The sequence below is a fragment of the Carcharodon carcharias genome, chromosome 35 (assembly GCF_017639515.1).
Source record: "Carcharodon carcharias isolate sCarCar2 chromosome 35, sCarCar2.pri, whole genome shotgun sequence".
NCBI classification, from domain to species: Eukaryota; Metazoa; Chordata; class Chondrichthyes; order Lamniformes; family Lamnidae; genus Carcharodon; species Carcharodon carcharias.
The window spans coordinates 2,124,542-2,149,362 of NC_054501.1; the positions used below are offsets into that span (position 1 = coordinate 2,124,542).

Below are 24,821 nucleotides of genomic sequence, written 5' to 3' on the forward strand. Positions count from 1 at the left end.
AGGAGGGGTTTCATGTATTTGGGGTGATGTGGGGTTTAATGTATTCGGGGTGAGGTGGGGTTTAATATATTCGGGGTGGGGTTTAATGTATTCGGGGTGAGGTGGGGTTTAATGTATTCGGGGTGAGGTGGGGTTTAATGTATTCGGGGTGAGGTGGGGTTTAATGTATTCGGGGTGAGGTGGGGTTTAATGTATTCGGGGTGAGGTGGGGTTTAATGTATTCGGGGTGAGGTGGGGTTTAATGTATTCGGGGTGGAGTTTAATGAATTCAGGGTGAGGTGGGGTTTAATGTATTCGGGGTGAGGTGGGGTTTAATGTATTCGGGGCGAGATGGGGTTTAATGTATGCGCGGCGAGGTGGGGTTTAATGTATTCGGGGTCAGGTCGGGGTTAATGTATTCGGGGTGAGGTGGGGGTTAATGTATTCGGGGTGAGGTGGGGGTTAATGTATTCGGGGTGAGGTGGGGGTTAATGTATTCGGGGTGGGGCGGGGTTTAATGTCTTCGGGGTGAGGTGGGATTTAATGTATTCAGGGCGAGGTGGGGGTTAATGTATTCGGGGTGGGGTTTAATGTATTCGGGGTGGGGTGGAGTTTAATGTATTCGGGGTGAGGTGGGGTTTAATGTATTCGGGGTGAGGTGGGGTTTAATGTATTCAGGGCGAGGTGGGGGTTAATGTATTCGGGGTAGGGTTTAATGTATTCGGGGTGAGGTGCGGTTTAATGTATTCGGGGTAGGGTTTAATGTATTCGGTGTGAGGTGGGGTTTAATGTATTCGGGGCGAGGTGGGGTTTAATGTATTCGGGGTGAGGTGGGGTTTAATGTATTCGGGGTGGGGTTTAATGTATTCAGGGTGAGTTGGGGTTTAATGTATTCGGGGTGAGGTGGGGTTTAATGTATTCGGGGTGAGGAGGGGTTTAATGTATTCGCGGTGAGGTGGGGTTTAATGTATTCGGGGCGAGGTGAGGTTTAATGTATTCGGGGCGAGGTGAGGTTTAATGTATTCAGGGTGAGGTGGTGTTTAATGTATTCAGGGTGGGGTTTAATGTATTCGGGGCGAGGTGGGGTTTAATGTATTCGGGGCGAGGTGGGGTTTAATGTATTCGGGGTGAGGTTTAATGTATTCAGGGCGAGATGGGATTTAATGTATTCGGGGTGAGGTGGGGTTTAATGTATTCGGGGTGAGGTGGGGTTTAATGTATTAGGTGCGAGGTGGGGTTTAATGTATTCGGGGCGAGGTGGGGTTTAATGTATTCGGGGCGAGGTGGGGTTTAATGTATTCGGGGCGAGGTGGGGTTTAATGTATTCGGGGCGAGGTGGGGTTTAATGTATTCGGGGCGAGGTTTAATGTCTTCGGGGTGGGGGTTAATGTATTCAGGGAGGGGTTTAATGTATTCGGGGTGGGGTGGGGTTTAATGTATTAGGGGCGAGGTGGGGGTTAATGTATTCGGGGAAGGGTTTAATGTATTCGGGGTGAGGTGGGGTTTAATGTATTCGGGGTAGGGTTTAATGTATTCGGTGTGAGGTGGGGTTTAATGTATTCGGGGTGAGGTGGGGTTTAATGTATTCGGGGTGAGGTGGGGTTTAATGTATTCGGGGTGGGGTTTATTGTATTCAGGGTGAGTTGGGGTTTAATGTATTCGGGGTGAGGTGGGGTTTAATGTATTCGGGGTGAGGTGGGGTTTAATGTATTCGGGGTGAGGAGGGGTTTAATGTATTCGCGCTGAGGTGGGGTTTAATGTATTCGGGGCGAGGTGAGGTTTAATGTATTCGGGGCGAGGTGGGGTTTAATGTATTCAGGGTGAGGTGGGGTTTAATGTATTCGGGGTGGGGTTTAATGTATTCGGGGTGAGGTGGGGTTTAATGTATTCGGGGCGAGGTGGGGTTTAATGTATTCGGGGTGGGGTTTAATGTATTCAGGGTGAGGTGGGGTTTAATGTATTCAGGGCGAGATGGGATTTAATGTATTCGGGGTGAGATGGGGTTTAATGTATTCGGGGTGAGGTGGGGTTTAATGTATTCGGGGTGAGGTGGGGTTTAATGTATTCGGGGTGAGGTGGGGTTTAATGTATTCGGGGTGGAGTTTAATGAATTCAGGGTGAGGTGGGGTTTAATGTATTCGGGGCGAGGTGGGGTTAAATGTATTCGGGGCGAGGTGGGGTTTAATGTATTCGGGGCGAGGTGGGGTTTAATGTATTCGGGGTCAGGTGGGGGTTAATGTATTCGGGGTGAGGTGGGGGTTAATGTATTCGGGGTGAGGTGGGGGTTAATGTATTCGGGGTGAGGCGGTGTTTAATGTATTCAGGGTGAGGTGGGATTTAATGTATTCAGGGCGAGGTGGGGGGTTAATGTATTCGGGGTGAGGTGGGGGTTAATGTATTCGGGGTGAGGTGGGGTTTAATGTATTTGGGGTCAGGTGGAGTTTAATGTATTCGGGGTCAGGTGGGGTTTAATGTATTCGGGGTCAGGTGGGGTTTAATGTATTCGGGGTGAGGTGGGATTTAATGTATTCAGGGCGAGGTGGGGGTTAATGTATTCGGGGTAGGGTTTAATGTATTCGGGGCGAGGTGGGGTTTAATGTATTCGGGGCGAGGTGGGGTTTAATGTATTCGGGGCGAGTTGGGGTTTAATGTATTCGGGGTGGGGTTTAATGTATTCGGGGTGGGGTTTAATGTATTCGGGGTGAGTTGGGGTTTAATGTATTCGGGGTGAGGTGGGGTTTAATGTATTCGGGGTGAGGTGGGGTTTAATGTATTCGGGGTGAGGTGGGGTTTAATGTATTCGGGGTGAGGTGCGGTTTAATGTATTCGGGGTGAGGTGGGGTTTAATGTATTCGGGGTGAGGTGGGGTTGAATGTATTCGGGGCGAGGTGAGGTTTAATGTATTCGGGGCGAGGTGGGGTTTAATGTATTCAGGGTGAGGTGGGTTTAATGTATTCGGGGTGGGGTTTAATGTATTCGGGGCGAGGTGGGGTTTAATGTATTCGGGGCGAGGTGGGGTTTAATGTATTAGGGGTGAGGTGGGGTTTAATGTATTAGGGGTGAGGTGGGGTTTAATGTATTAGGGGTGAGGTTTAATGTATTCGGGGCGAGATGGGGTTTAATGTATTCGGGGCGAGGTGGGGTTTAATGTATTCGGGGTGAGGTGGGGTTTAATGTATTCGGGGTGAGGTGGGGTTTAATGTATTCGGGGTGAGGTGGGGTTTAATGTATTCGGGGTGAGGTGGGGTTTAATGTATTAGGTGCGAGGTGGGGTTTAATGTATTCGGGGCGAGGTGGGGTTTAATGTATTCGGGGCGAGGTGGGCTTAAATGTATTCGGGGCGAGGTGTGGTTTAATGTATTAGGGGTGGGGTTCAATGTATTCGGGGTGGGGTTCAATGTATTCGCGGTGAGGTGGGGTTTAATTTATTAGGGGTGAGGTGGAGTTTAATGTATTCGGGGTGAGGTGGGGTTTAATGTATTCGGGGTGAGGTGAGGTTTAATGTATTTGGGGTGAGGTGGGGTTTAATGTATTAGGGGTGAGGTGGGGTTTAATGTATTCGGCGTGGGGATTAATGAATTCGGGGTGGGGATTAATGTATTCGGGGTGAGGTGGGGTTTTATGTATAAGGGGTGAGGTGGGGTTAATGAATTAGGGGTGAGGTGGGGTAAATGTATTCGGGGTGAGGTGGGGTTTAATGTATTCGGGGTAAGGTGGGGTTTAACGTATTCGGGGTGAGATGGGGTTTAATGTATTCGGGGTGGGGTTTAATGTATTCGGGGTGGGGGTTAATGTATTCGCGGTGAGGTGGGGTTTAATGTATTCGGGGTGAGGTGGGGTTTAATGTATTCGGGGTGATGTTTAATGTATTCGGGGTGAGGTGGGGTTTAACGTATACGTGGTGAGGTGGGGTTTAACGTATTCAGGGTGAGGTGGGGTTTAATGTATTCGGGGTGAGGTGGGGTTTAATGTATTCAGTGTGCGGTGGGGTTTAATGTATTCGGGGTGAGGTGGGGTTTAATGTATTCGGGGTGAGGTGGGGTTTAAGGAATTCGGGGTGAGGTGGGGTTTAATGTATTCGGGGCGGGGTTTAATGTATTCGGGGCGGGGTTTAATGTATTCGGGGTGAGGTGGGGTTTAATGTATTCTGGGTGAGGTGGGGTTTAATGTATTCGGGGTGAGGTGGGGTTTAATGTATTCGGGGTGAGGTGGGGTTTAATGTATTCGGGGTGGAGTTTAATGAATTCAGGGTGATGTGGGGTTAATGTATTCGGGTCGAGGTGGGGTTTAATGTATTCGGGGTGAGGTGGGGTTTAATGTATTCGGGGTGAGGTGGGGTTTAATGTATTCGGGGTGAGGTGGGGTTTAATGTATTCGGGGCGAGATGGGGTTTAATGTATTCGGGGCGAGGTGGGGTTTAATGTATTCGGGGTCAGGTGGGGGTTAATGTATTCGGGGCGAGATGGGGTTTAATGTATTCGGGGCGAGGTGGGGTTTAATGTATTCAGGGTCAGGTGGGGGTTAATGTATTCGGGGTGAGGTGGGGGTTAATGTATTCGGGGTGGGGCGGGGTTTAATGTCTTCGGGGTGAGGTGGGATTTAATGTATTCAGGGCGAGGTGGGGGTTAATGTATTCGGGGTGGGGTTTAATGTATTCGGGGTGGGGTGGAGTTTAATGTATTCGGGGTGAGGTGGGGTTTAATGTATTCGGGGTGAGGTGGGATTTAATGTATTCAGGGCGAGGTGGGGGTTAATGTATTCGGGGTAGGGTTTAATGTATTCGGGGTGAGGTGGGGTTTAATGTATTCGGGGTAGGGTTTAATGTATTCGGCGTGAGGTGGGGTTTAATGTATTCGGGGTGAGGTGGGGTTTAATGTATGCGGGGTGAGGTGGGGTTTAAAGTATTCGGGGTGGGGTTTATTGTATTCAGGGTGAGTTGGGGTTTAATGTATTCGGGGTGAGGTGGGGTTTAATCTATTCGGGGTGAGGAGGGGTTTAATGTATTCGCGGTGAGGTGGGGTTTAATGTATTCGGGGCGAGGTGAGGTTTAATGTATTCGGGGCGAGGTGGGGTTTAATGTATTCAGGGTGAGGTGGGGTTTAATGTATTCGGGGTGGGGTTTAATGTATTCGGGGCGAGGTGGGGTTTAATGTATTCGGGGCGAGGTGGGGTTTAATGTATTCGGGGCGAGGTGGGGTTTAATGTATTCGGGGCGAGGTGGGGTTTAATGTATTCGGGGTCAGGTGGCGGTTAATGTATTCGGGGTCAGGTGGGGGTTAATGTATTCGGGGTGAGGTGGGGGTTAATGTATTCGGGGTGAGGCGGGGTTTAATGTATTCGGGGTGAGGTGGGATTTAATGTATTCAGGGCGAGGTGGGGGTTAATGTATTCGGGGTGGGGTTTAATGTATTCGGGGTCAGGTGGAGTTTAATGTATTCGGGGTCAGGTGGGGTTTAATGTATTCGGGGTGAGGTGGGATTTAATGTATTCAGGGCGAGGTGGGGGTTAATGTATTCGGGGTAGGGATTAATGTATTCGGGGCGAGGTGGGGTTTAATGTATTCGGGGCGAGGTGGGGTTTAATGTATTCGGGGCGAGTTGGGGTTTAATGTATTCGGGGCGAGCTGGGGTTTAATGTATTCGGGGAGTGGAGGGGTTTAATGTATTCGTGGTGAGGTGGGGTTGAATGTATTCGGGGTGAGGTGAGGTTTAATGTATTCGGGGCGAGGTGGGGTTTAATGTATTCAGGGTGAGGTGGGGTTTAATGTATTCGGGGTGGGGTTTAATGTATTCGGGGCGAGGTGGGGTTTAATGTATTCGGGGCGAGGTGGGGTTTAATGTATTCGGGGCGAGGTGGGCTTAAATGTATTCGGGGCGAGGTTTAATGTCTTCGGGGTGGGGTTTAATGTATTCGGGGCGAGGTGTGGTTTAATGTATTAGGGGTGGGGTTCAATGTATTCGGGGTGGGGTTCAATGTATTCGCGGTGAGGTGGGGTTTAATTTATTAGGGGTGAGGTGGGGTTTAATGTATTAGGGGTGAGGTGGGGTTAATGTATTCGGGGTGGGGATTAATGAATTCGGGGTGGGGATTAATGAATTCGGAGTGAGGTGGGGTTTTATGTATAAGGGGTGAGGTGGGGTTAATGAATTAGGGGTGAGGTGGGGTTAATGTATTCGGGGTGAGGTGGGGTTTAATGTATTCAGGGTGAGGTGGGGTTTAACGTATTCGGGGTGAGGTGGGGTTTAACGTATTCGGGGTGAGGTGGGGTTTAACGTATTCGGGGTGAGGTGGGGTTTAACGTATTCGGGGTGGGGTTTAATGTATTCGGGGTGGGGTTTAATGTATTCGGGGTGGGGGTTAATGTATTCACGGTGAGGTGGGGTTTAATGTATTCGGGGTGAGGTGGGGTTTAATGTATTCGGGGAGATGTTTAATGTATTCGGGGTGGGGGTTAATCTATTCGCGGTGAGGTGGGGTTTAATGTATTCGGGGTGAGGTGGGGTTTAATGTATTCGGGGTGAGGTGGGGTTTAATGTATTCGGGGTGATGTTTAATGTATTCGGGGGGGCGGTGGGGTTTAATGTATTCGGGGGGAGGTGGGGTTTAATGTATTCAGGGTGGGGTTTGATGTATTCGGGGTGGGGTTTAATCTATTCGGGGTGAGGTGGGTTTTAATGTATTCGGGGTGAGGTGGGGTTTAATGTATTCGGTGTGAGGTGGGGTTTAATGTATTCGGGGTGAGGTGGGGTTTAATGTATTTGGGGTGAGGTGGGGTTTAATGTATTCAGGGTGAGGTGGGGTTTAATGTATTCGGGGTGACGTTTAATGTATTCGGGGTGAGGTGGAGTTTAATGTATTCGGGGTGAGGTGGGGTTTAATGTATTCGGGGTGAGGTGGGGTTTAATGTATTCAGGGTGAGGTGGGGGTTAATATATTCGGGGTAGGGTTTAATGTATTCGGGGTAGGGTTTAATGTATTCGGTGTGAGGTGGGGTTTAATGTATTCGGGGCAAGGTGGGGTTTAATGTATTCGGGGTGAGGTGGGGTTTAATGTATTCCGGGTGAGGTGAGGTTTAATGTATTAGGGGTGAGGTGGGATTTAATGTATTCGGGGTGGGGATGAATGTATTCGGGGTGGGGGTTAATGTATTCGGGGTGGGGGTTAATGTATTCGGGGTGAGGTGGGGTTTTATGTAGTCGGAGCGAGGTGAGGTTTAATGTATTCGGGGCGAGGTGGGGTTTAATGTATTCAGGGTGAGGTGGGGTTTAACGTATTCGGGGTGGGGTTTAATGTATTCGGGGCGAGGTGGGGTTTAATGTATTCGGGCCCGGTGGGGTTTAATGTATTAGGGGTGAGGTGGGGTTTAATGTATTAGGGGTGAGGTGGAGTTTAATGTATTCGGGGTGAGGTGGGGTTTAATGTATTAGGTGCGAGGTGGGGTTTAATGTATTCGGGGCGAGGTGAGGTTTAATGTATTCGGGGTGAGGTGAGGTTTAATGTATTCCGGGTGAGGTGAGGTTTAATGTATTCCGGGTGAGGTGGGGTTTAATGTATTAGGGGTGAGGTGGGGTTTAATGTATTAGGGGTGAGGTGGGATTTAATGTATTCGGGGTGGGGATGAATGTATTCGGGGTGGGGGTTAATGTATTCGGGGTGAGGTGGGGTTTAATGTATTCGGGGTGAGGTGGGGTTTAATGTATTCGGTGTGAGGGTTAATGTATTCGCAGTGAGGTGGGGTTTAATGTATTCGGGGTGAGGAAGGGTTTCATGTATTTGGGGTGATGTGGGGTTTAATGTATTCGGGGTGAGGTGGGGTTTAATATATTCGGGGTGGGGTTTAATGTATTCGGGGTGAGGTGGGGTTTAATGTATTCGGGGTGAGGTGGGGTTTAATGTATTCGGGGTGAGGTGGGGTTTAATGTATTCGGGGTGAGGTGGGGTTTAATGTATTCGGGGTGGAGTTTAATGAATTCAGGGTGAGGTGGGGTTTAATGTATTCGGGGTGAGGTGGGGTTTAATGTATTCGGGGCGAGATGGGGTTTAATGTATGCGCGGCGAGGTGGGGTTTAATGTATTCGGGGTCAGGTCGGGGTTAATGTATTCGGGGTGAGGTGGGGGTTAATGTATTCGGGGTGGGGCGGGGTTTAATGTCTTCGGGGTGAGGTGGGATTTAATGTATTCAGGGCGAGGTGGGGGTTAATGTATTCGGGGTGGGGTTTAATGTATTCGGGGTGGGGTGGAGTTTAATGTATTCGGGGTGAGGTGGGGTTTAATGTATTCGGGGTGAGGTGGGGTTTAATGTATTCAGGGCGAGGTGGGGGTTAATGTATTCGGGGTAGGGTTTAATGTATTCGGGGTGAGGTGCGGTTTAATGTATTCGGGGTAGGGTTTAATGTATTCGGTGTGAGGTGGGGTTTAATGTATTCGGGGCGAGGTGGGGTTTAATGTATTCGGGGTGAGGTGGGGTTTAATGTATTCGGGGTGGGGTTTAATGTATTCAGGGTGAGTTGGGGTTTAATGTATTCGGGGTGAGGTGGGGTTTAATGTATTCGGGGTGAGGAGGGGTTTAATGTATTCGCGGTGAGGTGGGGTTTAATGTATTCGGGGCGAGGTGAGGTTTAATGTATTCGGGGCTAGGTGAGGTTTAATGTATTCAGGGTGAGGTGGTGTTTAATGTATTCAGGGTGGGGTTTAATGTATTCGGGGCGAGGTGGGGTTTAATGTATTCGGGGCGAGGTGGGGTTTAATGTATTCGGGGTGAGGTTTAATGTATTCAGGGCGAGATGGGATTTAATGTATTCGGGGTGAGGTGGGGTTTAATGTTTTCGGGGTGAGGTGGGGTTTAATGTATTAGGTGCGAGGTGGGGTTTAATGTATTCGGGGCGAGGTGGGGTTTAATGTATTCGGGGCGAGGTGGGGTTTAATGTATTCGGGGCGAGGTGGGGTTTAATGTATTCGGGGCGAGGTGGGGTTTAATGTATTCGGGGCGAGGTTTAATGTCTTCGGGGTGGGGTTTAATGTATTCAGGGAGGGGTTTAATGTATTCGGGGTGGGGTGGGGTTTAATGTATTAGGGGCGAGGTGGGGTTTAATGTATTCGGGGCGAGGTGGGGTTTAATGTATTCGGGGCGAGGTTTAATGTCTTCGGGGTGGGGTTTAATGTATTCAGGGAGGGGTTTAATGTATTCGGGGTGAGGTGGGGTTTTATGTATAAGGGGTGAGGTGGGGTTTTATGTATAAGGGGTGAGGTGGGGTTAATGAATTAGGGGTGAGGTGGCGTTAATGTATTCGGGGTGAGCTGGGGTTTAATGTATTCGGGGTGAGGTAGGGTTTAATGTATTCGGGGTGAGGTGGAGTTTAATGTATTCGGGGTGAGGTGGGGTTTAATGTATTCGGGGTGGGGCTTAATGTATTTGGGGTGTGGGTTAATGTATTCGCGGTGAGGATGGGTTTAATGTATTTGGGGTGAGGTGGGGTTTAATGTATTCGGGGTGAGGTGGGGTTTAATGTATTCGGGGTGACGTTTAATGTATTCGGGGTGAGGTGGGGTTTAACGTATACGTGGTGAGGTGGGGTTTAATGTATTCAGGGTGCGGTGGGGTTTAATGTATTCGGGGTGAGGTGGGGTTTAATGTATTCGGGGTGAGGTGGGGTTTAATGTATTCAGGGTGAGGTGGGGTTTAATGTATTCGGGGTGAGGTGGGGTTTAAGGAATTCGGGGTGTGGTGGGGTTTAATGTATTCGGTGTGAGGGTTAATGTATTCGCAGTGAGGTGGGGTTTAATGTATTCGGGGTGAGGAGGGGTTTAATGTATTTGGGGTGATGTGGGGTTTAATGTATTCGGGGTGAGGTGGGGTTTAATATATTCGGGGTGGGGTTTAATGTATTCGGGGTGAGGTGGGGTTTAATGTATACGGAGTGAGGTGGGGTTTAATGTATTCAGGGTGAGGTGGGGTTTGATGTATTCGGGGTGAGGTGGGGTTTAATGTATTCGGGGTGAGGTGGGGTTTAATGTATTCGGGGTGAGGTGGGGTTTAATGTATTCGGGGTGAGGTGGGGTTTAATGTATTCGGGGTGAGGTGGGGTTTAAAGTATTCGGGGTGGAGTTTAATGAATTCAGGGTGAGGTGGGGTTTAATGTATTCGGGGTGAGGTGGGGTTTAATGTATTCGGGGCGAGATGGGGTTTAATGTATTCGGGGCGAGATGGGGTTTAATGTATTCGGGGTCAGGTGGGGGTTAATGTATTCGGGGTGAGGTAGGGGTTAATGTATTCGGGGTGAGGTGGGGGTTAATGTTTTCGGGGTGGGGCGGGGTTTAATGTCTTCGGGGTGAGGTGGGATTTAATGTATTCAGGGCGAGGTGGGGGTTAATGTATTCGGGGTGGGGTTTAATGTATTCGGGGTGGGGTGGAGTTTAATGTATTCGGGGTGAGGTGGGGTTTAATGTATTCGGGGTGAGGTGGGATTTAATGTATTCAGGGCGAGGTGGGGGTTAATGTATTCGGGGTAGGGTTTAATGTATTCGGGGTGAGGTGCGGTTTAATGTATTCGGGGTAGGGTTTAATGTATTCGGTGTGAGGTGGGGTTTAATATATTCGGGACGAGGTGGGGTTTAATGTATTCGGGGTGAGGCGGAGTTTAATGTATTCGGGGTGAGGTTTAATGTATTCAGGGTGAGTTGGGGTTTAATGTATTCGGGGTGAGGTGGGGTTTAATGTATTCGGGGTGAGGAGGGGTTTAATGTATTCGCGGTGAGGTGGGGTTTAATGTATTCGGGGCGAGGTGAGGTTTAATGTATTCGGGGCGAGGTGAGGTTTAATGTATTCAGGGTGAGGTGGTGTTTAATGTATTCGGGGTGGGGTTTAATGTATTCGGGGCGAGGTGGGGTTTAATGTATTCGGGGTGAGGTGGGGTTTAATGTATTAGGTGCGAGGTGGGGTTTAATGTATTCGGGGCGAGGTGGGGTTTAATGTATTCGGGGCGAGGTGGGGTTTAATGTATTCGGGGCGAGGTTTAATGTCTTCGGGGAGGGGTTTAATGTATTCGGGGCGAGGTGTGGTTAAATGTATTCGGGTTGGGGTTCAATGTATTCGGGGTGGGGTTTAATGTATTCGGGGTGAAGTGGGGTTTAATTTATTAGGGGTGAGGTGGAGTTTAATGTATTCGGGGTGAGGTGGGGTTTAATGTATTCGGGGTGAGGTGAGGTTTAATGTATTAGGGGTGAGGTGGGGTTTAATGTATTAGGGGTGAGGTGGGGTTTAATGTATTCGGGGTGGGGATTAATGAATTCGGGGTGGGGATTAATGTATTCGGGGTGAGGTGGGGTTTTATGTATAAGGGGTGAGGTGGGGTTTTATGTATAAGGGGTGAGGTGGGGTTAATGAATTAGGGGTGAGGTGGGGTTAATGAATTCGGGGTGAGGTGGGGTTTAATGTATTCGGGGTGAGGTGGGGTTTAATGTATTCGGGGTGAGGTGGGGTTTAATGTATTCGGGGTGAGGTGGGGTTTAATGTATTCGGGGTGGGGCTTAATGTATTTGGGGTGGGGCTTAATGTATTTGGGGTGGGGGTTAATGTATTCGCGGTGAGGATGGGTTTAATGTATTTGGGGTGAGGTGGGGTTTAATGTATTCGGGGTGAGGTGGGGTTTAATGTATTCGGGGTGACGTTTAATGTATTCGGGGTGAGGTGGGGTTTAACGTATACGTGGTGAGTTGGGGTTTAATGTATTCAGGGTGAGGTGGGGTTTAATGTATTCGGGGTGAGGTGGGGTTTAATGTATTCGGGGTGAGGTGGGGTTTAATGTATTCGGGGTGAGGTGAGGTTTAATGTATTCGGGGTGAGGTGGGGTTTAAGGAATTCGGGGTGAGGTGGGGTTTAAGGAATTCGGGGTGAGGTGGGGTTTAATGTATTCAGGGAGAGGTGGGGTTTAATGTATTCGGGGTGAGGTGGGGTTTAAGGAATTCGGGGTGAGGTGGGGTTTAATGTATTCGGGGCGGGGTTTAATGTATTCGGGGTGAGGTGGGGTTTAATGTATTCGGGGTGAGGTGGGGTTTAATGTATTCAGGGTGGGGTTTAATGTATTCGGGGTGGGGTTTAATGTATTCGGGGTGAGGTGGGGTTTAATGTATTCGGGGTGGAGTTTAATGAATTCAGGGTGAGGTGGGGTTTAATGTATTCGGGGCGAGGTGGGATTTTATGTATGCAAGGTGAGGTGGGGTTTAATGTATTCGGGGCGAGGTGGGGTTTAATGTATTCGGGGTGAGGTGGGGTTTAATGTATTCGGGGTGAGGTGGGGTTTAATGTATTCGGGGTGAGGTGGGGTTTAATGTATTCGGGGTGAGGTGGGGTTTAATGTATTCGGGGTGAGGTGGGGTTTAATGTATTCGGGGTGAGTTGGGGTTTAATGTATTCGGGGTGGGGTTTAATGTATTCGGTGTGGGGCTTAATGTATTCGGGGCGAGGTGGGGTTTAATGTATTCGGGGCGAGGTGGGGTTTAATGTATTCGGGGTGAGGTGGGGTTTAATGTATTCGGGGTGAGGTGGGGTTTAATGTATTCGGGGTGAGGTGGGGTTTAATGTATTCGGGGTGAGGTGGGGTTTAATGTATTCGGGGTGGGGTTTAATGTATTCGGTGTGGGGCTTAATGTATTCGGGGCGAGGTGGGGTTTAATGTATTCGGGGCGAGGTGGGGTTTAATGTATTCGGGGTGAGGTGGGGTTTAATGTATTCGGGGTGAGGTGGGGTTTAATGTATTCGGGGTGGGGTTTAATGTATTCGGGGTGGGGTTTAATGTATTCGGGGTGGGGGTTAATGTATTCACGGTGAGGTGGGGTTTAATGTATTCGGGGTGAGGTGGGGTTTAATGTATTCGGGGAGATGTTTAATGTATTCGGGGTGGGGGTTAATCTATTCGCGGTGAGGTGGGGTTTAATGTATTCGGGGTGAGGTGGGGTTTAATGTATTCGGGGTGAGGTGGGGTTTAATGTATTCGGGGTGATGTTTAATGTATTCGGGGGGGCGGTGGGGTTTAATGTATTCGGGGGGAGGTGGGGTTTAATGTATTCAGGGTGGGGTTTGATGTATTCGGGGTGGGGTTTAATGTATTCGGTGTGAGGTGGGGTTTAATGTATTCGGGGTGAGGTGGGGTTTAATGTATTTGGGGTGAGGTGGGGTTTAATGTATTCAGGGTGAGGTGGGGTTTAATGTATTCGGGGTGACGTTTAATGTATTCGGGGTGAGGTGGAGTTTAATGTATTCGGGGTGAGGTGGGGTTTAATGTATTCGGGGTGAGGTGGGGTTTAATGTATTCTGGGTGAGGTGGGGGTTAATGTATTCGGGGTAGGGTTTAATGTATTCGGGGTAGGGTTTAATGTATTCGGTGTGAGGTGGGGTTTAATGTATTCGGGGCAAGGTGGGGTTTAATGTATTCGGGGTGAGGTGGGGTTTAATGTATTCCGGGTGAGGTGAGGTTTAATGTATTAGGGGTGAGGTGGGATTTAATGTATTCGGGGTGGGGATGAATGTATTCGGGGTGGGGGTTAATGTATTCGGGGTGGGGGTTAATGTATTCGGGGTGAGGTGGGGTTTTATGTAGTCGGAGCGAGGTGAGGTTTAATGTATTCGGGGCGAGGTGGGGTTTAATGTATTCAGGGTGAGGTGGGGTTTAACGTATTCGGGGTGGGGTTTAATGTATTCGGGGCGAGGTGGGGTTTAATGTATTCGGGCCCGGTGGGGTTTAATGTATTAGGGGTGAGGTGGGGTTTAATGTATTAGGGGTGAGGTGGAGTTTAATGTATTCGGGGTGAGGTGGGGTTTAATGTATTAGGTGCGAGGTGGGGTTTAATGTATTCGGGGCGAGGTGATGTTTAATGTATTCGGGGTGAGGTGAGGTTTAATGTATTCCGGGTGAGGTGAGGTTTAATGTATTCCGGGTGAGGTGGGGTTTAATGTATTAGGGGTGAGGTGGGGTTTAATGTATTAGGGGTGAGGTGGGATTTAATGTATTCGGGGTGGGGATGAATGTATTCGGGGTGGGGGTTAATGTATTCGGGGTGAGGTGGGGTTTAATGTATTCGGGGTGAGGTGGGGTTTAATGTATTCGGTGTGAGGGTTAATGTATTCGCAGTGAGGTGGGGTTTAATGTATTCGGGGTGAGGAAGGGTTTCATGTATTTGGGGTGATGTGGGGTTTAATGTATTCGGGGTGAGGTGGGGTTTAATATATTCGGGGTGGGGTTTAATGTATTCGGGGTGAGGTGGGGTTTAATGTATTCGGGGTGAGGTGGGGTTTAATGTATTCGGGGTGAGGTGGGGTTTAATGTATTCGGGGTGAGGTGGGGTTTAATGTATTCGGGGTGGAGTTTAATGAATTCAGGGTGAGGTGGGGTTTAATGTATTCGGGGTGAGGTGGGGTTTAATGTATTCGGGGCGAGATGGGGTTTAATGTATGCGCGGCGAGGTGGGGTTTAATGTATTCGGGGTCAGGTCGGGGTTAATGTATTCGGGGTGAGGTGGGGGTTAATGTATTCGGGGTGGGGCGGGGTTTAATGTCTTCGGGGTGAGGTGGGATTTAATGTATTCAGGGCGAGGTGGGGGTTAATGTATTCGGGGTGGGGTTTAATGTATTCGGGGTGGGGTGGAGTTTAATGTATTCGGGGTGAGGTGGGGTTTAATGTATTCGGGGTGAGGTGGGGTTTAATGTATTCAGGGCGAGGTGGGGGTTAATGTATTCGGGGTAGGGTTTAATGTATTCGGGGTGAGGTGCGGTTTAATGTATTCGGGGTAGGGTTTAATGTATTCGGTGTGAGGTGGGGTTTAATGTATTCGGGGCGAGGTGGGGTTTAATGTATTCGGGGTGAGGTGGGGTTTAATGTATTCGGGGTGGGGTTTAATGTATTCAGGGTGAGTTGGGGTTTAATGTATTCGGGGTGAGGTGGGGTTTAATGTATTCGGGGTGAGGAGGGGTTTAATGTATTCGCGGTGAGGTGGGGTTTAATGTATTCGGGGCGAGGTGAGGTTTAATGTATTCGGGGCTAGGTGAGGTTTAATGTATTCAGGGTGAGGTGGTGTTTAATGTATTCAGGGTGGGGTTTAATGTATTCGGGGCGAGGTGGGGTTTAATGTATTCGGGGCGAGGTGGGGTTTAATGTATTCGGGGTGAGGTTTAATGTATTCAGGGCGAGATGGGATTTAATGTATTCGGGGTGAGGTGGGGTTTAATGTTTTCGGGGTGAGGTGGGGTTTAATGTATTAGGTGCGAGGTGGGGTTTAATGTATTCGGGGCGAGGTGGGGTTTAATGTATTCGGGGCGAGGTGGGGTTTAATGTATTCGGGGCGAGGTGGGGTTTAATGTATTCGGGGCGAGGTGGGGTTTAATGTATTCGGGGCGAGGTTTAATGTCTTCGGGGTGGGGTTTAATGTATTCAGGGAGGGGTTTAATGTATTCGGGGTGGGGTGGGGTTTAATGTATTAGGGGCGAGGTGGGGTTTAATGTATTCGGGGCGAGGTGGGGTTTAATGTATTCGGGGCGAGGTTTAATGTCTTCGGGGTGGGGTTTAATGTAGTCAGGGAGGGGTTTAATGTATTCGGGGTGAGGTGGGGTTTTATGTATAAGGGGTGAGGTGGGGTTTTATGTATAAGGGGTGAGGTGGGGTTAATGAATTAGGGGTGAGGTGGCGTTAATGTATTCGGGGTGAGCTGGGGTTTAATGTATTCGGGGTGAGGTAGGGTTTAATGTATTCGGGGTGAGGTGGAGTTTAATGTATTCGGGGTGAGGTGGGGTTTAATGTATTCGGGGTGGGGCTTAATGTATTTGGGGTGTGGGTTAATGTATTCGCGGTGTGGTTGGGTTTAATGTATTTGGGGTGAGGTGGGGTTTAATGTATTCGGGGTGAGGTGGGGTTTAATGTATTCGGGGTGACGTTTAATGTATTCGGGGTGAGGTGGGGTTTAACGTATACGTGGTGAGGTGGGGTTTAATGTATTCAGGGTGCGGTGGGGTTTAATGTATTCGGGGTGAGGTGGGGTTTAATGTATTCGGGGTGAGGTGGGGTTTAATGTATTCAGGGTGAGGTGGGGTTTAATGTATTCGGGGTGAGGTGGGGTTTAAGGAATTCGGGGTGAGGTGGGGTTTAATGTATTCGGTGTGAGGGTTAATGTATTCGCAGTGAGGTGGGGTTTAATGTATTCGGGGTGAGGAGGGGTTTAATGTATTTGGGGTGATGTGGGGTTTAATGTATTCGGGGTGAGGTGGGGTTTAATATATTCGGGGTGGGGTTTAATGTATTCGGGGTGAGGTGGGGTTTAATGTATACGGAGTGAGGTGGGGTTTAATGTATTCAGGGTGAGGTGGGGTTTGATGTATTCGGGGTGAGGTGGGGTTTAATGTATTCGGGGTGAGGTGGGGTTTAATGTATTCGGGGTGAGGTGGGGTTTAATGTATTCGGGGTGAGGTGGGGTTTAATGTATTCGGGGTGAGGTGGGGTTTAATGTATTCGGGGTGGAGTTTAATGAATTCAGGGTGAGGTGGGGTTTAATGTATTCGGGGTGAGGTGGGGTTTAATGTATTCGGGGCGAGATGGGGTTTAATGTATTCGGGGCGAGATGGGGTTTAATGTATTCGGGGTCAGGTGGGGGTTAATGTATTCGGGGTGAGGTAGGGGTTAATGTATTCGGGGTGAGGTGGGGGTTAATGTTTTCGGGGTGGGGCGGGGTTTAATGTCTTCGGGGTGAGGTGGGATTTAATGTATTCAGGGCGAGGTGGGGGTTAATGTATTCGGGGTGGGGTTTAATGTATTCGGGGTGGGGTGGAGTTTAATGTATTCGGGGTGAGGTGGGGTTTAATGTATTCGGGGTGAGGTGGGATTTAATGTATTCAGGGCGAGGTGGGGGTTAATGTATTCGGGGTAGGGTTTAATGTATTCGGGGTGAGGTGCGGTTTAATGTATTCGGGGTAGGGTTTAATGTATTCGGTGTGAGGTGGGGTTTAATATATTCGGGACGAGGTGGGGTTTAATGTATTCGGGGTGAGGTGGAGTTTAATGTATTCGGGGTGAGGTTTAATGTATTCAGGGTGAGTTGGGGTTTAATGTATTCGGGGTGAGGTGGGGTTTAATGTATTCGGGGTGAGGAGGGGTTTAATGTATTCGCGGTGAGGTGGGGTTTAATGTATTCGGGGCGAGGTGAGGTTTAATGTATTCGGGGCGAGGTGAGGTTTAATGTATTCAGGGTGAGGTGGTGTTTAATGTATTCGGGGTGGGGTTTAATGTATTCGGGGCGAGGTGGGGTTTAATGTATTCGGGGCGAGGTGGGGTTTAATGTATTCGGGGTGAGGTTTAATGTATTCAGGGCGAGATGGGATTTAATGTATTCGGGGTGAGGTGGGGTTTAATGTATTCGGGGTGAGGTGGGGTTTAATGTATTAGGTGCGAGGTGGGGTTTAATGTATTCGGGGCGAGGTGGGGTTTAATGTATTCGGGGCGAGGTGGGGTTTAATGTATTCGGGGCGAGGTTTAATGTCTTCGGGGAGGGGTTTAATGTATTCGGGGCGAGGTGTGGTTAAATGTATTCGGGTTGGGGTTCAATGTATTCGGGGTGGGGTTTAATGTATTCGGGGTGAAGTGGGGTTTAATTTATTAGGGGTGAGGTGGAGTTTAATGTATTCGGGGTGAGGTGGGGTTTAATGTATTCGGGGTGAGGTGAGGTTTAATGTATTAGGGGTGAGGTGGGGTTTAATGTATTAGGGGTGAGGTGGGGTTTAATGTATTCGGGGTGGGGATTAATGAATTCGGGGTGGGGATTAATGTATTCGGGGTGAGGTGGGGTTTTATGTATAAGGGGTGAGGTGGGGTTTTATGTATAAGGGGTGAGGTGGGGTTAATGAATTAGGGGTGAGGTGGGGTTAATGAATTCGGGGTGAGGTGGGGTTTAATGTATTCGGGGTGAGGTGGGGTTTAATGTATTCGGGGTGAGGTGGGGTTTAATGTATTCGGGGTGAGGTGGGGTTTAATGTATTCGGGGTGAGGTGGGGTTTAATGTATTCGGGGTGGGGCTTAATGTATTTGGGGTGGGGCTTAATGTATTTGGGGTGGGGGTTAATGTATTCGCGGTGAGGATGGGTTTAATGTATTTGGGGTGAGGTGGGGTTTAATGTATTCGGGGTGAGGTGGGGTTTAATGTATTCGGGGTGACGTTTAATGTATTCGGGGTGAGGTGGGGTTTAACGTATACGTGGTGAGTTGGGGTTTAATGTATTCAGGGTGAGGTGGGGTTTAATGTATTCGGGGTGAGGTGGGGTTTAATGTATTCGGGGTGAGGTGGGGTTTAATGTATTCGGGGTGAGGTGAGGTTTAATGTATTCGGGGTGAGGTGGGGTTTAAGGAATTCGGGGTGAGGTGGGGTTTAAGGAATTCGGGGTGAGGTGGGGTTTAATGTATTCAGGGAGAGGTGGGGTTTAATGTATTCGGGGTGAGGTGGGGTTTAAGGAATTCGGGGTGAGGTGGGGTTTAATGTATTCGGGGCGGGGTTTAATGTATTCGGGGTGAGGTGGGGTTTAATGTATTCGGGGTGAGGTGGGGTTTAATGTATTCAGGGTGGGGTTTAATGTATTCGGGGTGGGGTTTAATGTATTCGGGGTGAGGTGGGGTTTAATGTATTCGGGGTGGAGTTTAATGAATTCAGGGTGAGGTGGGGTTTAATGTATTCGGGGCGAGGTGGGATTTTATGTATGCAAGGTGAGGTGGGGTTTAATGTATTCGGGGCGAGGTGGGGTTTAATGTATTCGGGGTGAGGTGGGGTTTAATGTATTCGGGGTGAGGTGGGGTTTAATGTATTCGGGGTGAGGTGGGGTTTAATGTATTCGGGGTGAGGTGGGGTTTAATGTATTCGGGGTGAGGTGGGGTTTAATGTATTCGGGGTGAGTTGGGGTTTAATGTATTCGGGGTGGGGTTTAATGTATTCGGTGTGGGGCTTAATGTATTCGGGGCGAGGTGGGATTTTATGTATGCGGGGTGAGGTGGGGTTTAATGTATTCGGGGCGAGGTGGGGTTTAATGTATTCGGGGTGAGGTGGGGTTTAATGTATTCGGGGTGAGGTGGGGTTTAATGTATTCGGGGTGAGGTGGGGTTTAATGTATTCGGGGTGAGGTGGGGTTTAATGTATTCGGGGTGGGGTTTAATGTATTCGGTGTGGGGCTTAATGTATTCGGGGCGAGGTGGGGTTTAATGTATTCGGGGCGAGGTGGGGTTTAATGTATTCGGGGTGAGGTGGGGTTTAATGTATTCGGGGTGAGGTGGGGTTTAATGTATTCGGGGTGGGGTTTAATGTATTCGGGGTGAGGTGGGGTTTAATGTATTCGGGATGAGGTGGGGTTTAATGTATTCAGGGTGGGGTTTAATGTATTCGGGGTGGGGTTTAATGTATTCAGGGTGGGGTTTAATGTATTCAGGGTGGGGTGGGGTTTAATGTATTCGGGGTGAGGTGGGGTTTAATGTATTCAGGGCGAGGTGGGGTTTAATGTATTCGGGGCGAGGTGGGGTTTAATGTATTCGGGGAGAGGTCGGGTTTAATGTATTCGGGGCGAGGTGGGGTTTAATGTATTCGGTGTGAGGTGGGGTTTAATGTATTCGGGGGGCGGTGAGGTTTAATGTATTTGGGGGGAGGTGGGGTTTAATGTATTCAGGGTGGGGTTTAATGTATTCGGGGTGGGGTTTAATGTATTCGGTGTGAGGTGGGGTTTAATGTATTCGTGGGGAGGTGCGGTTTAATGCATTCGGGGCGAGGTTTTATTTACTCCGGGCAGTAACTTTTTGAAAGGAACGTTGCAGTTCAATTCATAACATATTATATAATTCAGCACATTTTAATCGAACAATTCAGTTTAATTTGTAATTGATTGTACAGTTCATCTTCCCCCCACCCCCACAACGTAATGTCTTCAGGGTAGTGTATCCGATACACTGCCTCGTTTAATTTCCATGCAACAAGGTAATTGGTTCAGTCCCATTTGATGTTCTGACTCCAATACCCAGTCTCCGAAATCAAACCACACTTTACTTTATTGCACGCTCGGCTGCAGGGAAATACGTTCCACTCATTTGAACTTGTTTAGAGCAAGCAGCAGCGTGGCTTCTTCTGTCGGAGAGTGGAGGTTATTTAATGCAGGGTGGAGCTCGCCCAGGACATCCAAGTGGACACCCTGGGGGGGAGGAGGCGCGAGAGGGAGCAGCGACCCGGGCGCCAGGGGGAGAGAGGGGTAGCACGTTGGCCCTGGGCATGGGGGGGTGGGGGTAGCAGCACCGTGTAACGCAGGCTTCATGAGCGTTCCACGCCCTCAGCGTCCTCGGTGCCGGCTTCGGCTTGGCTGAACGCACCGCGGACCCGCGCCCGCCACCATCGGCTCGATCTCTACACCCCTCCCCCAACCCACTCACCCATTCCAGGATCTTGATGAAGCCCAGTGGTTCCTTGGCCACGCGAAAGGAGCCGCTGGCCACAATCTGTGGGCAGAAGGAGACGGAGGACGGTCAGAGATAGGGCGAGGGTACTGAGAACCCTATTCCCCCCTCCCTGACCCCACCCATCCCATTCCCCACCCCCCCCCGCCCCCCCACCACCACCACCACCCCGCCCCTTCCCCCTTGACCCTGATCACAAACTCTATCTGAGGAAGAGAAGGTTGACCAGACTAACACCAGGAATGGGTGGGTTGTCCTATGATGGAAGGTCGGACAGGTTAGGCTTGTATCCGCTGGAGTTTAGAAGATTGAGAGGCGGCTTGATTGAAACCTTGAAGATCCTGAGAGGGTCTTGGACAGGGTGGATGTGGGGAGGACATTTCCTCTTGTGGGAGAATCTAGAACGAGGGGGGGGTCACTGTTTAAACATAAGGGGTCACCCATTGAAGAGGGAGACGAGGAGAAATTTTTTCTCTCAGAGGATCGTGAGTCTGGGGAACTCTCTCCCCCAAGAGGCGCTGGGAGCAGAGCCTCTGAATATTTTTTTTAAGGCCGAGGTGGAGACATTTTTGGAAAGAATGGGGGTGAAAGGATATCAGGGCTGGGAGGGAATGTGGAGTTGAGGTTACAATCAGATCAGCCACGATCTTATTGAATGGGGTAGCAGGCTCGAGGGGCCGAGTGGCCTCCTCCTGCTCCTAATTCATATGACTGTAGGACAGAGGGTCCAGATACAGAGAGCTGCATATCCCAACATTCCCCCCTTCAACTGCTCAATCTCTATCAGACAGAGGGTGCACATTCTGCAATCTCTCTATCCCCCCTTTACCTGGTTAATCTCTATCAGACAGAGGGTGTACATTCTGCAATCTCTCTATCCCCCCCTTTACCTGGTTAATCTCTATCAGACAGAGGGTATACATTCTGCAATCTCTCTGTCCCAACATTCACTGGTTAATCTCTATCAGACAGAGGGTGTACATTCTGCAATCTCTCTATCCCAACATTCCCTGGTTAATCTCTATCAAACAGAGGGTGTACATTCTGCAATCTCTCCATCCCTACATTCCCTGGTTAATCTCTGTCAGACAGAGGGTATACATTCTGCAGTCTCTCTGTCCCAACATTCCCTGGTTAATCTCTGTCAGACAGAGGGTGTACATTCTGCAATCTCTCCATCCCTACATTCCCTGGTTAATCTCTGTCAGACAGAGGGTATACATTCTGCAATCTCTCTATCCCAACATTCCCTGGTTAATCTCTAAGATACAGAGAGTGTACATTCTGCAATCTCTCTAATCACCGCCCATTTCCTTGGTTAATCTCTATCAGACAGAGGGTGTACATTCTGCAATCTCTCTATCTATCCCCCATTCCCTGGTTAATCCAAATCAGATAGAGTGTAAAATCTGCAATCTCTCCATTCCCCCCTGTCCCTGGTTAATCTACATCAGAGAGAGGGTGTACATTCTGCAATCTCTCTATCCCAACATTCCCTGGTTAATCTCTATCAGATAGAGGGAGTGAATTCTGCAATCTCTCTATCCCAACATTCCCTGGTTAATCTCTATCAGACAGAGGGTGTACATTCTGCAATCTCTCTATCCCAACATTCCCTGGTTAATCTCTATCAGACAGAGGGTGTACATTCTGCAATCTCTCTATCCCAACATTCCCTGGTTAATCTCTATCAGACAGAGGGTGTACATTCTGCAATCTCTCTATCCCAACATTCCCTGGTTAATCTCTATCAGACAGAGGGTGTACATTCTGCAATCTCTCTCTCCCAACATTCCCTGGTTAATCTCTATCAGATAGAGGGAGAGAATTCTGCAATCTCTCTATCCCAACATTCCCCGGTTAATCTCTATCAGACAGAGCGTGTACATTCTGCAATCTCTCTATCCCAACATTCCCTGGTTAATCTCTATCAGACAGAGGGTGTACATTCTGCAATCTCTCTATCCCAACATTCCCTGGTTAATCTCTATCAGACAGAGGGTGTACATTCTGCAATTTCTCTCTCCCAACATTCCCTGGTTAATCTCAATCAGACAGAGGGTATACATTCTGCAATCTCTCTCTCCCAACATTCCCTGGTTAATCTCAATCAGACAGAGGGTATACATTCTGCAATCTCTCTCTCCCAACATTCCCTGGTTAATCTCTATCAGACAGAGGGTGTACATTCTGCAATCTCTCTATCCCCTCCATTCCCTGGTTAATCACAATCAAACAAAGGGTGTACATTCTGCAATCTCTCTATCCCAACATTCCCTGGTTAATCTCTATCAGACAGAGGGTGTACATTCTGCAATCTCTCTATCCCAACATTCACTGGTTAATCACAATCAAACAAAGGGTGTACATTCTGCAATCTCTCTATCCCAACATTCCCTGGTTAATCTCTATCAGACAGAGGGTGTACATTCTGCAATCTCTCTATCCCCTCCATTCCCTGGTTAATCACAATCAAACAAAGGGTGTACATTCTGCAATCTCTCTAGCCCACCCCCCCCCACTTTCCCTAGTTAAACTCTATCAGACAGAGGGTCTACAATCTGCAATTTCCCCCTCCCCCCATTTCCTGGTTAATCTCTATTAGAGAGAGGGTGTGCATTCTGCAATCTCTCTATCCCCCCATTCCCTGTTTAACCTCTATCAGACAGAGGGTATACATTCTGCAAATTCTCTATCCCCACATTCACTGCTTAATCTATATCAGAGAGAGGGTGTACATTCTGCAATCTCTCTAACACCCCCAGTCCCTGCTTAATTTCTGTCAGAGAGAGGATGTACATTCTGCAATCGCTCTATACCCCCATTCCCCGGTTAATCTCTATCAGACAGAGGGTGTACATTCTGAAAACTCTCTATCCCCCCATTCGCTGGTTAATCTCTATCAGACAGAGGATGGACATTCTGCAATCCCTCAATCCCCCCCATTCCCTGGATAATGTCTATGAGACCGAGTGTGTACATTCTGCAATCTCTCCATCAACCCCATTCCCTGGTTAATCTCTATCAGACAGAGGATGTACATTCAGCAATCTCTCCATCCCCCATTCCCTGGTTAATCTCTATCAGATAGAGGATGCACGTTCTGCAATCTCTCTATCCCCCCACCTCCATTCCCTGATTAATCTCTATCAGACAGATGGTGTACATTCTGCAGATTCTCTATCCCGCCATTCACTGCTTAATCAATATCAGACAGAGGATGTCCATTCTGCACTCGTTCTAACCCCCCATTCCGTGGTTAATCTCTATCAGAGAGAGGGTGTACATTCTGCAATCTCTCCATCAACCCCATTCCCTGGTTAATCTCTATGAGACAAGGGGTGTACATTCTGCAATCTCTCCATCAACCCCATTCCCTGGTTAAACTCTATCAGAGTGTGTACATTCTGCAATCTCTCTAACCCCCCTATTCCCTGGATAATGTCTATCAGACCGAGTGTGTACATTCTGCAAACTCTCCATCAACCCCATTCCCTGGTGAATCTCTATCAGACCGAGTGTGTACATTCTGCAAACTCTCCATCAACCCCATTCCCTGGTTAATCTCTATCAGACAGATGGTGTACATTCTGCAGATTCTCTATCCCGCCATTCACTGCTTAATCAATATCAGACAGAGGGTGTCCATTCTGCACTCGCTCTAACCCCCCATTCCGTGGTTAATCTCTATGAGACAGGGGGTGTACATTCTGCAATCTCTCTATCCATCCCCCATTCCCTAGTTAATCCAAATCAGAGGGAGAGTGTAAAATCTGCAATCACTCTATCCCCCCCGATTCCCTGGTTAATCTCTATCAAACAGAGTGTGTACATTCTGCAATCTCTCTAACCCCACTATTCCCTGGATAATGTCTATCAGACCGAGTGTGTACATTCTGCAAACTCTCCATCAACCCCATTCCCTGGTTAATCTCTAGCAGATAGAGGTGTCCATTCTGCAATCGCTCTAACTCCAATTCCGTGGTTAATCTCAATCAGAGAGAGGGTGTACATTCTGCAATCTCTCCATCCACCCCATTCGCTGATTAATCTCTATCAGACAGAGGGTGCTCTTTCTGCAATCTCTCTATCCCCCCCGCTTTCCCTCGGTAATCTCTATCAGACAGAGGGTCTACATTCTGCAATTTCTCCCTCCCCCCCATTCCCTGGTTAGTCTCTATGAGACAGGGGGTGTTCATTCGGCAATCTCTCTATCCATCCCCCATTCCCTGGTTAATCCAAATCGGAGAGAGGGTGTAAAATCTGCAATCTCTCTATTCCCCCACTGTCCCTGGTTAATATCCATCAGAGAGAGGGTGTACATTCTGCAATCCCTCTATCCCACACATTCCCAGGTTAACCTCTATCAAACTGACTGTGTATATTCTG

At 48.8% G+C, this 24,821-nt stretch overlaps 1 protein-coding gene across 2 annotated transcripts in view; it reads right to left on the bottom strand.

Moving 5' to 3' along the window:
• Window positions 1–24,821, bottom strand: part of LOC121272828 (prickle planar cell polarity protein 3-like) — a 393,901-nt gene that overhangs the window by 363,360 nt on the left and 5,720 nt on the right. For both annotated transcript variants that reach the window (XM_041179638.1, XM_041179637.1), the window contains exon 2: window positions 20,409–20,474. In XM_041179638.1, the coding sequence (XP_041035572.1) occupies window positions 20,409–20,474 (66 nt within the window). The remainder of the gene's footprint in view (window positions 1–20,408; window positions 20,475–24,821) is intronic.